The sequence below is a fragment of the Halichoeres trimaculatus genome, unplaced genomic scaffold (assembly GCF_033239565.1).
Source record: "Halichoeres trimaculatus isolate MK-OKI-2021-1 unplaced genomic scaffold, fHalTri1.1 fHalTri1_scaffold_6, whole genome shotgun sequence".
Lineage (NCBI taxonomy): Eukaryota > Metazoa > Chordata > Actinopteri > Labriformes > Labridae > Halichoeres > Halichoeres trimaculatus.
In genome coordinates, this window is record NW_027437184.1 from 22,999,303 (window position 1) to 23,013,006 (window position 13,704).

The 13,704-nt window shown below is 39.0% G+C and overlaps 1 protein-coding gene across 1 annotated transcript; it reads right to left on the reverse strand.

The window, feature by feature from the left end:
* Positions 1 to 5,231: 5,231 nt before the first annotated feature.
* On the reverse strand, positions 5,232 to 11,722 carry LOC141791967 (T-box transcription factor TBX2b-like). Its single transcript, XM_074672697.1, has 7 exons — positions 11,290 to 11,722; positions 10,720 to 10,987; positions 10,358 to 10,504; positions 10,159 to 10,235; positions 9,905 to 10,068; positions 7,226 to 7,773; positions 5,232 to 6,193 (listed from the first exon to the last, which is right to left on the reverse strand). Exons 1-7 carry the CDS (start codon positions 11,646 to 11,648, stop codon positions 5,780 to 5,782), a joined length of 1,977 nt encoding a protein of 658 aa, XP_074528798.1. The 5' UTR covers positions 11,649 to 11,722; the 3' UTR covers positions 5,232 to 5,779.
* Positions 11,723 to 13,704: the final 1,982 nt, after the last annotated feature.

A 13,704-nucleotide genomic window follows, 5' to 3' on the forward strand; every position in this document is an offset into this window, starting at 1 on the left:
ATGAGTCTCATCATAAAGTGAGATTACAAAATGAGATTAGTTGTGACAAGGTTGGTGGTTTCATCACAGAATGTCTAGATTCAGGACTTTAAAGTTCAGCAGAGGGATATAAGCTAGAGGAAAATCTTCATAACAGTTTACTTTTTCCATAATGTTTTTGTAGTGATGCCTGATACCAGATTGAAGTATTGCAGCTCAAAATATCAAAACCATGTGCATATTGACAAGTTATAGAAGCAAAGGTTGATAGATAAGAGTTTACAAAGCTTTGTTGTAATTAGGGATTGGTATTGATAAGATTTTATTAATACTGATGCACTTATGCTCTGTCCCAGATCTGATTCATTATCAAATCCTCCTGCAAATTTTCTCTGTACAAAAGTAGCTTTTATTGAGTTTAAAAGTAAAAACATTTTATATTGATCACTGGATCTGGATATCTCTGGTCATTAATAAATAAAAATATGTGAAAATCCCATGTCACTTGTTGATGTACTGTTTTGTTATGTCTTAGGGACTGAATTAGGCCACCTCCTGTCTCGAAGTGGTTAAAGCACATTGAGCTTGCTGTAGTTATGTTGAAGTCAGCCATGAGCCTGCACATGCCTTTTCTTTTATTTTGCCTGTTAGTATTTTGACATTTGGAGTTCTTGGCATCGTTTACAGAAAGTAATTTTGTTATGTGTCTTTGATGAAAGTTGAAATTCCAATGTTTTACCAGTGTATGCTGACCACTATTAAAAAATGCAGTTTTCCAAGTAGGTTTGCATCAAGGAAGGGCCAATTTTTCAGTTTCATTTTTGGTACAATAGGAAATGTAAAACATTTTGAACATACTGAATAGGAATCTTGTGTGACAGAGTATGTATGCGTGTTCAGTTCTTGAGTAAAACTTCCAGTGGAAATTCCTGAATCAGGGTTTTTTTTTTTTTTTTGGAAACTGTCATCTATCTGCTTAGATAAGATAGCTGTGGCATGCTAGTTCATATGAAGTCAGGAAGCTTCAGCTTAATGTAAAGAATTGATGAGGCAACGGTTAGGCACAAAGGCTAATGATATCGATGGACTGAACCATTTCTTATCGATTCTTAACAGGGGACAGTTTTTGATACACATCTCTAGTCATCATTCGGTACAATAAAAACTTAAACATAAGTGTGAACCAATACATTTTGTAGCACTTTGTATCCTAAAAGTTTCAACAAGAAGGTATTTACCACTCATTTGCGTCTTCACATCACATTATAGCTGGAGCTGTATCTTAGTAATCGTGGGTGAAGAATCCTTACCGAGGTCCCAAAGGTTATTAGAACCAACACGAAGGTAAAACTCCTCACAGTGCCTAAAAACAATATTGGTTATGTCATAAATGTTGTTTACTCTTGATGTGTTACAAAAAATTTCACTGAACTCCTTCTTTTAAGGTTTAGCTCACCAAATCTTTTCACCCTTTTGCACTCACACTCTGACAAAGCCCCACGCAATAGGCTGTAGTGCTTTATTCATGATAACACAGGTTTTGGATGATACCCCTGTTAAAAGCATATTCATAATGTATGTTACAGATGACTGTGTAATGTCTTTGAACCACCTTTTTTTTAAATGTCTGCTCTTACTCAGGGAACTTAGGCTAGCAATATGCTGCGTATTGTCTCAGTATCTAGGGAAATTTAAGCCTACATACACAGAGTGGCTCTGACATTGTGATGCAAAACATAATGATTAATTTAGAAATGTCATCTAAGCTCTACAGACCAAAAAAAAAAAAAAAAAAACCACACACACACACACACTGAAAAGAGTCACTAGCTTGTACATCTGGTAACTTGTGTTGTAAATAAATACTGTTTAGTTGTAATGAAAACAGTCACCATTCTGCACAGCTGAGGGTATTAAACAACTGCTTTGAGGTCTATAGTTGTTCTTGCCTGTTGAGTTAGCCTAAATAGGTGGATATAAATATGTGTTCTCTTTGAAGACCAAAAAAGCTTCTAGGGAGAAGTTTCTTGTGGATGGCAAAACCTTGCAGATGACCTGAAGTTGTGGTACAACTCTTTCTATTGGCCAAGAGGAACTACACGGTAGAATTTTGAGAGAGGACAAGTCCACGGGGAGGGAGTGACACTTTTGGATCAATTTATCTCCAGGGAAACCAAAACCACCTCTCTTTGAGAACAAGAGGCTGGAGGAAAGAGCTGAACTGAAAACCCGCTCATCTCTGTAAAAATCAGTGCTACGGTGTCTTAAAACAATAATTTCATTTGAGAAATTAAATCTTTGTCTTCATTCTGGCCTGAGCTTGAAATTAAATGTAATCTTCTCAAAAACTATATTAGCAAATTAATCACATCGAGGAGAACTGCAGAGCACATTTACAACCTTACAATTACTTAAATCATGATTACAGAATATCCCATCAGGGACTTTGAGTATCATGTCATTTTACTTGAGAATTAAAGTCAAGGCAGGAGTGCTGAAAACTACAGTTCCCTGAGTGGCCACTTGAGGCAAAACAGCCGTTAACTCCCATATTCAGTGTCGATTTTCATAGGACAAATTAAAAAAGCCTGGTACAGAGGCAATTAGGGTTAGTGTTAGTCAAGGTCTGTAATTTCTCAAGTCACACTAACTGGACACATGAAGGGGTTTTGTTCATAACTCATTCATTGAGAAGATATTTGAGGCCACAAGTTTTGCCAAATTTGGTAAAATTAGGTAAAACAAGGGGCGTGACTGACCTGATGGACAAGTGGCCATGGTTGTCAGCTGAAGACTCATGCCAGAAGCACTACTTATGCCCAAAAATTAGGTCAAGTCATCATGGTGCTCTCCCCAGAAAGTTGGTCCGTTTTTTTATTTGAGAGTCTGTAAGAGCAAACTATCGACTGGATAAAACTTAAACAATGTCTCTGTGAAGTCAAGATCTGGTTGTACAGTTGTGCACATTGATGTTTGATATTTTGCGTTAAACTTTAAGATTTAACTTATAGAATAAAAAATGTAATATCTGTCTTTTAGATTTATTCCTATATCCAACATTCAGTACCTAAATATATATTTAACATTTTGAACCAGCAGATTTGGTCTCTTTAGTTTGCTTTTCAACACAAATTGAATTGAAAAAGTCAAAAGTTGCCCCTTTGGTGACTCTGGATAACCTGGAGCTGATCGCTGGCCCCCTGCAGTGGTGACATCTCATTCAAATGTCTGCCCCAACTTGATAAAAATAGTAATCTTAAAAATTAACACCACCCACACAAAAAAATTAAACTGTCAAAAGAATTACATTTTTTTAACAACTTTACAGTACAAGGAAATTATATTTTAAAGAAAAAAAAACCTCCCCCTTCGATTCATTCCTTTATTTCTTTCCAACCTACAGCAAGTGTAGTTTCCCTAAGTAAAAATGTTTCTCAGTATAGCTTTTCTCTGCTCTAAAAAGAAAATTTAAAAAAATCGAAAATAAGAAATTCCCAAACCAATTCAAAAATTGTCATGTAGGTTTTACAAAACAAAAAGTTTTCTACACATGATGTGTAAAACATTTTTAAAATCTTCCTTGTGTTTGATGATCAAAAGTGTTATAATTTCAACTGTATATTGAAATGTGACATGTCATGATAAATTTTAGCCTCTGTTACAATCAAGTGTTTTTTTTTTTGTTTTTTTTTAGCATCATCAGAAAACTTGGAAAAGGGATGTGAAATGTCAATGAACTGCAAAAATCACATTTTTTCTAGTTTTATTTGATCTCCTTAGCAGCTGTTACATTTGTAAACCATCATTGGTCAAAAAATAAATAATAATAAAGAAATGAAAATATTTGGCTTTTTCTTTAGTTATCGTTTGTAAGAAAAAAAATCAAGACTTTGGTTCTAATATTTAGTTATTACTCTCTTAAGTCCTGTATAATCATCTAACTAAAAAAAGTACTTTGACAGTGTGGAAGAACTAATCTGGCCAAATATGTTTAAAATGTAAAAGTTTCTTCTCCGATGGTCTGAGAAACATTTAAAATCTTTTAACATTGACTGAATAAATCAATATGTCATTTGTGCACTCAAAAAGTGTTCTTTTGGGACAGCTGGAGGTGAGGTTTAAGCACGGGGGAGAGGATTAGCAACTCAAGTGTGGCTTTGCTGTCACAAGCACGAATGTTTTGGGACTCGCCCTTGCAAGCAATGCACTGCACTCATGCATACATAATGAGGTGCAGCGGGCCACAGACACGCTCATTCACCTTTATTGCTCAGCCACTATCATCTAGCCAAGGGCACGGTAACCGCAGCTGTTTCCAGCAATGAATCTAACAAACTGTAGTGAAGCTTTGGTAAACATTAAGTAATAGAATTGAACAGTTTGTGTTTAAAGTAGCAGTTTTGATGGGCTCCTGGAGAGAGGGAACAGCTGTGCTGGGATTACAGATCGCATCGTTTCGTAAGGTCATGAAGTACATTCATTCATGGCCGTTGTTGTCTCATGAACTCTTTGGAGTGTCAGAAAAGATGACCAGAGAGATTAAAGGTGTTAAAAGGACGACTAAGGTACAACAGAAATGGATAGAATTAAGGATAAGGATAGCCTGCACGGCTGAAGTTAAACAAACTGAGAGGATTACAGGTTGAGGATAACATCCAGACAGATCCTGATCCGCACTCGAGAACTGAATCAAGTCCAGCTCTTTAGAAATCTCTTTCTGGCTATATGGTCCAGATCAGAGAGCAGACAGAGATGTTTAATGTTTTTTTGTGCAATGTTCAACAACTTTCCAAAAATAATAGAAACATGTGACCAAACTGTATGGTGTAAATAGAGGAAAGGCAATGAAGTTCAGAGATTAGACATAATTAGACAGATGCTTCTCATGGTGTAAACAGCAGAGGTAATCCAACTTATTTCTGATCTCTACCATCTGGATATTTTACTCCAGTCATGTATTCTAAATAAATTATGACAACAGTTTAAAATGTGAACAGTAGCTTTATTTCAAGTGAGAAAAAATAATCAAATCACAAAACAATTTACCTGAAAAATTTATCTGACAACCTGACAGATTACTTGAAGACATTTGACTAAAGTGCTTTTTAAAGAAATCAAACAAAAAAAATACATATCCTGAGATTTCCCTGAAGTCTGGAGAGCAACTTTGGTACGTGAACAGGAAGTGAAAGTGTGACAAGGTGGTACACGGCTCCTCATTTCTCTTTGGCAGGATTAACGGTGAATTTATCCTCACAAAGATGTAGTTTTTCTCTATGTAGAGATACAAAGAATAAAAACCAAAATAACAACATTTTAGTACAAAACAAAGTCACATGTATCCAAATAAATGTTCATCAGATATATGTTTAAAGCACAACATGTATCTTTCAGAGCATTCTACTTGTACTTGTTTTAAAAAGAGGAACTCTGGGATTATTAGAATACCTCAATTCCCCATTCACAAACATCTTGGGCTGATAGTAAACATTGATTTCTATTTTTCAAATCAAAGAACTCTTGATGCTATGGTTTGAATGGGGCTTACTTTGGTTGAAGTCACATTTCTTAGGGAGACTATATATTTTAAACCAGTTTTTATACAGTAAAAACAATAAGACCTAGTGATAACAGGATATTTAGTCCCCTAGATATCATTGATTGTTTGACAGAAAACTTAAATAGCAGCATAACATGCAGATTCTGACGTGTACTTAAAGTGATTCTAATGTGAAAGTCCTGTGTCTCTCACGCACAACCCTCTATGTGTAGAGTGAGACACAACGTATGTGGAAGTCCACTATGAAGAAAGAGATTTACTAGGTTCTTTCACTGGATCCTGCAGGTTTTGAAGCTCTTTAACAGACTCCTTAACAATAGCTCTCATCGGAGCTGTCTTCAGCTTGGCCTCAGTTCTGTGACTAGGACTGTCCAGCACTGGACTTGATTCTCTGCTTCCAGATTTGGTTGGCTCAGACTGGGAGTTTGAACTCCCTGGTGACACAGCTGTATGTAGGTTTTGGCTTGAGGTAACAGAGGTGGGGATCTGATACGGACTGAACCTCAACCAGGGCTGGTGGTTCCGGAAACAGTGGTGTCTAGATGGTGTGGAGGCTGCAGAGCAGGTGGGGAGAGCTGGAGTGATGGCTGTGGGTGCTGCCATGTAGCGATAAGGGTAGGAGAGCAATCCTCCAAATGGAGATAGTGGGATTCCCTGCGTGAGACAGAAAAACAAAACAGATATGTTTCTGAAAACTACTCTGTGATATTTATCATACCCCTCTATAGTTATAAAAATGCCCAGCTAACTGACATGAAATAAAACAAACAAATCAAACGAAGAAACATCAAGCTGAAAAGTAAACATCGCGAGTGATTTGATTTACATGTGTGGCTGGCTTCTTGGAAGTGTTTCTTTTCCTGACCTTCCTTTATTTACCTGCAATCAGCCTCACCTTAAACTACCCCTAAAACATGACTTTGATGGCCAACTGGCATGGAGAGTAGTTATCTCATTAACTATTGGTAAATATACCAAAATAGCTTTAGACACTAAAGGAATTTGCAATGTAACTGTGTCCAAGCAGCAGCGCAATTTGTTTTTCAGGTCATGAAATTAAATTTCTCCTCAGCTCAAAATTAGATAGATTTTAAGTGCTAACTTCTTAGCCTTTTGTCTTTCAGAAGAAGGTGATTTTCTTATATGGATAACATCAAGTTAGTTCAGTTAGACCAAAAGGCAACTGCATTGACGTCAATACAATTGTAATTTAGAATGTGCTGTCACCTGATACTGCCTCAATATATCTACATTCTCTTTTAAAAGCTATGTGTTGTATTGAAACAAATATACACTTAGGTTCGTGGCCCCATTGTGTTGATGTGAGACTGAGGACACTACTCTTTCCAGACATTAGATGACCAGGCAAGAGACAGGTCACCAAAACACCAAAAGATCATTATTGGCTTTTCCTCATAGCGACATGGTGATATTGTTTTTGGAAGAACAATTACAGAACTGCTGTCTAGGAAAGTATTTGGCCATATTCAGAGGCTGGAGTCTTCATGGACACTGCTGCTCTCTACTCCCAACATTTCCTGTCTCTCAACAGCTGTCCTATCAATGAAGGCTAAAATGTGCCAAAACATTATTTACAAACTAAATAATCCCATTCCATACGTTTTCTTTAACAAATGTATTGAAATAAGTGTTGTGGCTGAGTAAACTCCTCCTGTTGACACTTACCTGAGAGGCCAGCATGTGCTGTGACAGGTGAAACATGAAGGGTGATGCTGATGTGATGCTCCGAGATGAGAGCGCCACACTCTCTGCATTATTTACTCCGGGCAAAGAAGAAAACAAATGTCCCATCCCTGTGGCAGAAAAAGCCTCGGGCTTCATCGACAGCTGTCCAGGATGAAGCAGCAAAGGTGCCCCGAGCTTCAGGAACTGTTGCCTGTGCACATTTGAGAAGTCCAAAGTTTGACGGTGTGTGGCGCTGAGGGATGCTGAGCTCTGAAGCATCACAGGCTGGGCTCCATCTTTGATCTCACTTGCGTGCTTTTTGGAAGAGTCTGTTTCTTTGAAGGACGGCTCATCAGATGTCCTGATAATTGATCTTTCTCTTACTGTGTCCTCAGTGCTGTGGCTTTTATTGAGAGCAGATCTTTTTCTCTGTGTTTCCTCACTCCTCTGACTCAGAGAGGACACGCGATCAGTCCTGGAACAGCCGGCTTCAGCAATGTCCTCATTTCTATGGTCATCTTCTGACTCACTTCCAGTGTTGTTCTCATCTGTGGGAATAGTTAATGCATTTATTAAGTGTTTTTAGATGTAAAACAATCACATATCAGTCGTTTGAAAGGATTTTATAACACTTTGGTAACTTTTCAAATAGCAATATTTCAGCACAACATCTGGGTGCAGGATCGAGAGTGTTTTCATAAGTCAAACTATTGGCAAGCTAATTCTGCTGAGTCAAACTGAGTCACACATTAAATTAATTACCTGTTACCAAGTAGCTACTTTCCTGTTTTGTTGTATGCATACACAGTAACCACACTGTCCTTGGTTAACCTTAACCCTGAAAAATATGCTGTATGACATACTCCCAACCACAGTGCCATCTCACTGGTAAAAGAATATTTTTACCATTAAAAGGACCTTAAGCCAAGCTCAAATTGCTAGCTGATGGGGTTCAACATAGCCCTGTTTCCACCAAGCAGTCCAGTTTAGATCAGTATGGTTTGGTACAGGTTGGCTTGGTAAGAACTGATCCTGTTTGCGTTTCCACAGCCAACCGTGCTCCCTCATGGTAGGCAGCGTATAAGCAGGGTACCGCCTCAGTTACACAATAGAGTGATCTATAGCAGCGTGACGGTGTACTCTGCTAATAAATCCAACAAAAAAGAAAAAAGCAACATGATAAACAAAGAGCAATGATGAAACACATCCAGCAATTCATCTTCTTTGTGACCGGCATGTGGCTCTTTGTTACAAAACACAATCAAGATTTTTTTCAGAGAAGGCTGTGTGCCGCGAAGAGAAATACAGCAAGTGAAAATTCTTTCGACTAATCAACGGTCTGCACAAGCAGCAACCCCTGTCTAAGAATATGAGACAATGTGGAAGTGCCAAAATCTGCTATTTCTCAAGTGTCCGTTTGAGGCTGGCTCCAGAAGTACCGGAAGTCACATACACACCAAGACAGGTGGTGGTTCAAAAAACCAGGCTAAAAATGCACGCTAATTTTGTTCTCAGCAAATACTGTACTGTGGATGAATTTTTTTCTGAATCCGCAGGTTAGAGGATATTAATCAAAGGCACCACTCAGGTCACATGACTGACAGGCACCCTATAGATGTGCGACAATCCCTTGCCACTACCAATATGGCCGCTATAGCTGATGTGCTTAATTTTCCTTTCCAGAAACAGACGGGTGACGTCAGGGAGACTACAGGGAGACTACATCCGTCGTTTATGGGTCTGGAGTGTTGTAGCCCCGCCTTCTGGAATTGGGTCTGTTTAGTCTGGCATTTCAAACAGAAGAGTCCCAAAAAGTGGGATGGCTCGTGTTGGTTATTGGGGATCTGTCCCAGGATAAGTCTGTGGAAACACCACAAAATGCATGCCGTACCAAAACATACCAAACTGAACCACTTGGTGGAAATGAGGCTTAATTGTTTAAGAAACAATGAGTTGTAAAAAAGAATATACTGTTACAAATGTAATGCTTGAGTTAAACTTAATAGTTTATTATCCTTTAAAATACAATTTTTGATCCTTCACTGTTAAAGACTAAGTAAAATTGTAACTGTGATGGCCTCTTGTTTACTTTCAGGGACATATGAGCCCCAATTTACTATTGGGGCACACTGTCACGCTGCTATGGCGTCATACTATTGTGTAACTGACATGGCTATCATAAGGGGGGCATGGTCAATGCAAACAGGATCAGTCTTAGCCGAGCCCATCCGTACCAAATTGTACTAATCTAAACCAGTCTGCTTGGTGGAAACAGGGATTTAGTTTTTTTCCGTATACATACATAAATACCTGGATTTTGAGCTCTTATTTTCTTTGAGCGCAGGATCTACTGAGACTTAGATGAACTCCATAGACAGACAGCACTGTGTCCTACTGTGACATTTCAAAAAGCCACATTAGGACAAACCCAGGTGTAAAATGGTACACTTAATGGTGACTTAATTCCATTTAGGTGCCTAAGTTCAAGGTCCTGCAATTGTGTGTGAAGGCTTACTTTAATGGCTTACAGTGACAGAAGAAAGCCTTTGTTCATCTCAACAATAACCCTTTTTTTCCTGCAGTACTAACTGGGTATGTCTGCTGTGAGCAAGACAGGTTTTACAGAAAGGTTCATAGAAACACTGCAATAAAAGCTGCATAGTCTGTGGGTTAACCCACCTGGGTGTGTCATTGTGGACCTCACGGGGCTTCTTACCCCCCCTTGAGGGGACTGAAATGTGTCCCTGGTACTTGGTTGTTCACAAGAATCGTCAGAATCAGCACCATCGTGGTCTGCTTTGCTTTGGTTCTCAGGCAGAGGATAGATGGAGAACTGCTTACTCCTGAAAATAACAAATTAAGGCACGTCAACACAAAATACCCAAGACAGTATATCTTCATAAACTCTATGAATTCTGTTAGAAGAAAAATACCTCTTCTCTCGTCTCCCATTTCCAGTGTCTCTGAAACCTTTGGCAAAAGGATTGTTGTCGATTTTAAGTTGTGTAATCTAGTGAAGTGAAAGAGAATTCAGTAAGTTAGTAATACATGAGACCCAGGGTATCTGTAAACAAAGCCTAGTTTATGAGACTTACTAAATACCAAGAAAGGTAGGGGGAGAACTAGGGTTACCTTTTCATTCTGATAAGCAGTGACAGCGATGAACTCTGTCTCAGGGAAAACATAAGTCCGAAAGGTGCTGTAGGGAAGCTTCATGATGTCGTTGGCTCTCACAATATGAAATCTGGGTTGGTATTTATGCATGGAGTTCAAAATTGTCTGGGAGAAAAAGAATATAAAAAGAATGAGAAATTTATGAAGAGCTGTTTGTCCAGTTAATATGACAAACAAAAAAAACACAACAGTTTGTAGTTGTAAAACCAAAAGCTGTAATGTCACATTGACGGATGCTGGGATCTGAGTTTGGCGGTATATAGAAATAGCTTGGCTTATGAACATATCTTTAGCAAGAAATTTAAACTTAAAATACTTACAAATCCATGTTTGTCCGAAATGTTATTGGTAAGTTTGAGTTTGTGGAAAGCCACGGGCTTGCTCATCCACTGCTCTCCTTTAGATGGGCTGTCTGGGTGGATGTACATACGCTTTGGCATCTCTGGGTCAGCTTTTCCTGCCACCATCCACCGAGAGTTGTGAAACTTGTAGCGACAGTCATCCACTGCCACTATGTCCATCAGCAGGATGTACTTTGCTGTTTCATCCAGGCCGTCCACTCGCACTTTGAAAGGCGGAAACATCCTCCTGCAGCAGAGGGATATCCAAAAATGATAAAATCATTGGTCAATAAATAAAATAAAATATAATGTCAGCCTTCTTCACAAAGTATTTATGGGATACAGTGGCTGATAGAAATGTTGGAGATATCAGGAAGTTGAACTTTTTTTTTTTTTACAGTACAAATATTGAACTGGATTCGTGCATCATAAAGGGCTGTCTGCTTCTGTCCACTGAATCACAAACAAATGAGCATAATTTCTCTAAATTTCTTCTTTTTAACATATCACTATAACTCATGAGCTAGAAAGACCATACTTTCCACGTACCTTCCGGATTTTGTAATAACCATCTCTGTCCCTCTTTTGTGAAATTCATTCCATAAACTCTGTGACTCCAGTGTGACTTTCGGATCATCCTCCTGTCCTTCCTCAGCCTGCAGACTCTTTACGGACCGCGGATGGACCGACGGCTGACGTGATCGTCCCAAAGCCGCGTGCAGCCCCGCGTCACACGGGGACTGGTCGGCGAGAGGCTCGGACAGAGAGGCGACATCAGGGAAAGTCATGGCAGGGAAAAGCGGCTGCTGAGTGGCTGTGAAGTAGGCTGACAGGGGCAAAGCACCTGGCCGGTGGGCTTGGAAAGGATGATGAGCCATGGCAGCCGCTGCATCAACTGGATCTCTCATCGGGGCATCCGAACTGACAGGTCGATGATAGAAAGACTCCCACTTGCTGCTGAAGACGCGCGCGAAGTTGTATCCATTTACTTACAAACTTTCTCAGTTTTTTTTTAGTGTTGTCGCATGACCAAAAAACAGAAGACTGAATGAAAACTTCTGCAGGTCCTGGGGCAAATGCAAGGGTGGAGGGTGAGGCGCACAGTGGGGCCCTGCGTAAAGCTCTATAAAAGCGGCAGTGGCACGGATAAGTGAGGACAACGGGATGATGTTTACACACAGTCACACGTCTGCCCTCCCACGCACATGTTAGGCTAATGAGCTGAATTTCTGCAGACATCCATTGCCTGGACCAATTACAGAGCGCCGGGCGTGGTTTTAACTTGCCAGACTACAGAGAGATGGGTAGTGAAGTCAAAAATATTTTTTTTTTTTTTTTTTTTTTTAAGTTTAAGCTTTAATTAGTTTTACAGTCTCGTTGTTTCATTAATTATTTCACCCACAAAAAGATAAAGCATTTTTATTTCAGCCCCTTGTCATTATATGGAGCAATCTGGCATAGCAATAATATTTTACTCCAGGGTTGAGTTAAAACTGCTGACCCTATAAAAAACTACTTAGGCTATTTCCGTATTACCGCTGGCCCCACTTGAACACACTCCCAGGTTTTTTTTTTTATCATAACGGAAAAGCACGGATCTGTAAGGCGGACTGGATGCTCAGTTCGCTGGTGTCCCACAAAGAGGGGGCCGAGGTCTCACTCCTGTCACTTCACATTTCCGTAACTCTTCAAATCCTCAAGTTGCCTGCTCCACTTTTTCTTTCTAGTGCAGCCTGTATGCTAGGATGCTTCCGCTTTTGTAACCGGGAGGAAACGTGAGATGAGGAACAAATCCGAAATGTTTGAGTGGAAGTTTTTTTGACTCATCGTCAGAAGATGACACTTTGAACGATTTTTTTAAATTTCTTCAATGAAAGGAAAAAAAATATTTTGTAAGAAAATCCCTTGCTGCAATTCCACAAATCACACTGACCATAATTTGAAATGGGGGAATTTTTTTAAAACTGCTTAATTTTTTTTTTTTTAATTCTAGTTATCTCATTTTCTGTTTGAAAACTGGTGTCGATGCCCGAGTTGCCATCAATTCACTTATTTTACTCAGTTTGGACAATGCTGTTTAAGGCTGTCCTAAACCAGGAAATGACATTATTTGGAGGTTCTAATTCACATATGATGTGCCCACATCTCAACTGCAATCGATGGCACAACCCTACAGTAATGCTAAGTCAGCAGTCCCCATTTCCTGAAAAGTCACATGTTGGCATTAGTGTGATGACTGCGGATGGTAGGGTTTCACTTTAAACCAAGTCCCTAATAGTGAGGGTAGTAATAATATAATGGGAAAATGTAAAGTCACTTTTTGACTGCAACTATTTTTGATGTTTCTCCCCCCCCCCCCCCCCCCCAAATTCAAGTAATTATGTAAATTGTTCAAACTAAAACACTTTAACACCTTACTGCCAGAAGTAATTAACAATAATATAAATAGATTTTTAAAATGTTTTTATGTGTTTTTGCATTTTTACAGACGTTAAAATAAGTGGTGGTTGTAAATTTGAGTATAGTACACACAATAGGTACAACTAGGTTATATTATATATAAATATAGACATGAGAAGTTCACCCCCTGACCAATTCAATGTGACATAGTAGATCTGATACAATCTTTGGTATGTATAGAATATGAATCAATAGGTAATTATGAGATACAAAGGTCATTCCAGTTGCATCAAGACCTGACTGGGTATGTTGCAAATTTGTGACAACATCAAGGGGTTAATGATGATACAAAACATGCTATTGGTCCTATCCTCATCAAGTTCAGTGGACTAACTTTCAAAAGTTCAGTGACTGCTTTTTTTTTTTTTTTTTGGGCCACCACACCACGGAGTTAACCATAAAAAATGTGAGGTGACGTGGAGGGCTACTTGACAGTAAAAAGGCTGGAAAAGCTCAAGAGAGGAGGTGATCTCACAGGTAATACAAGTGATAAATAGCTCCCCA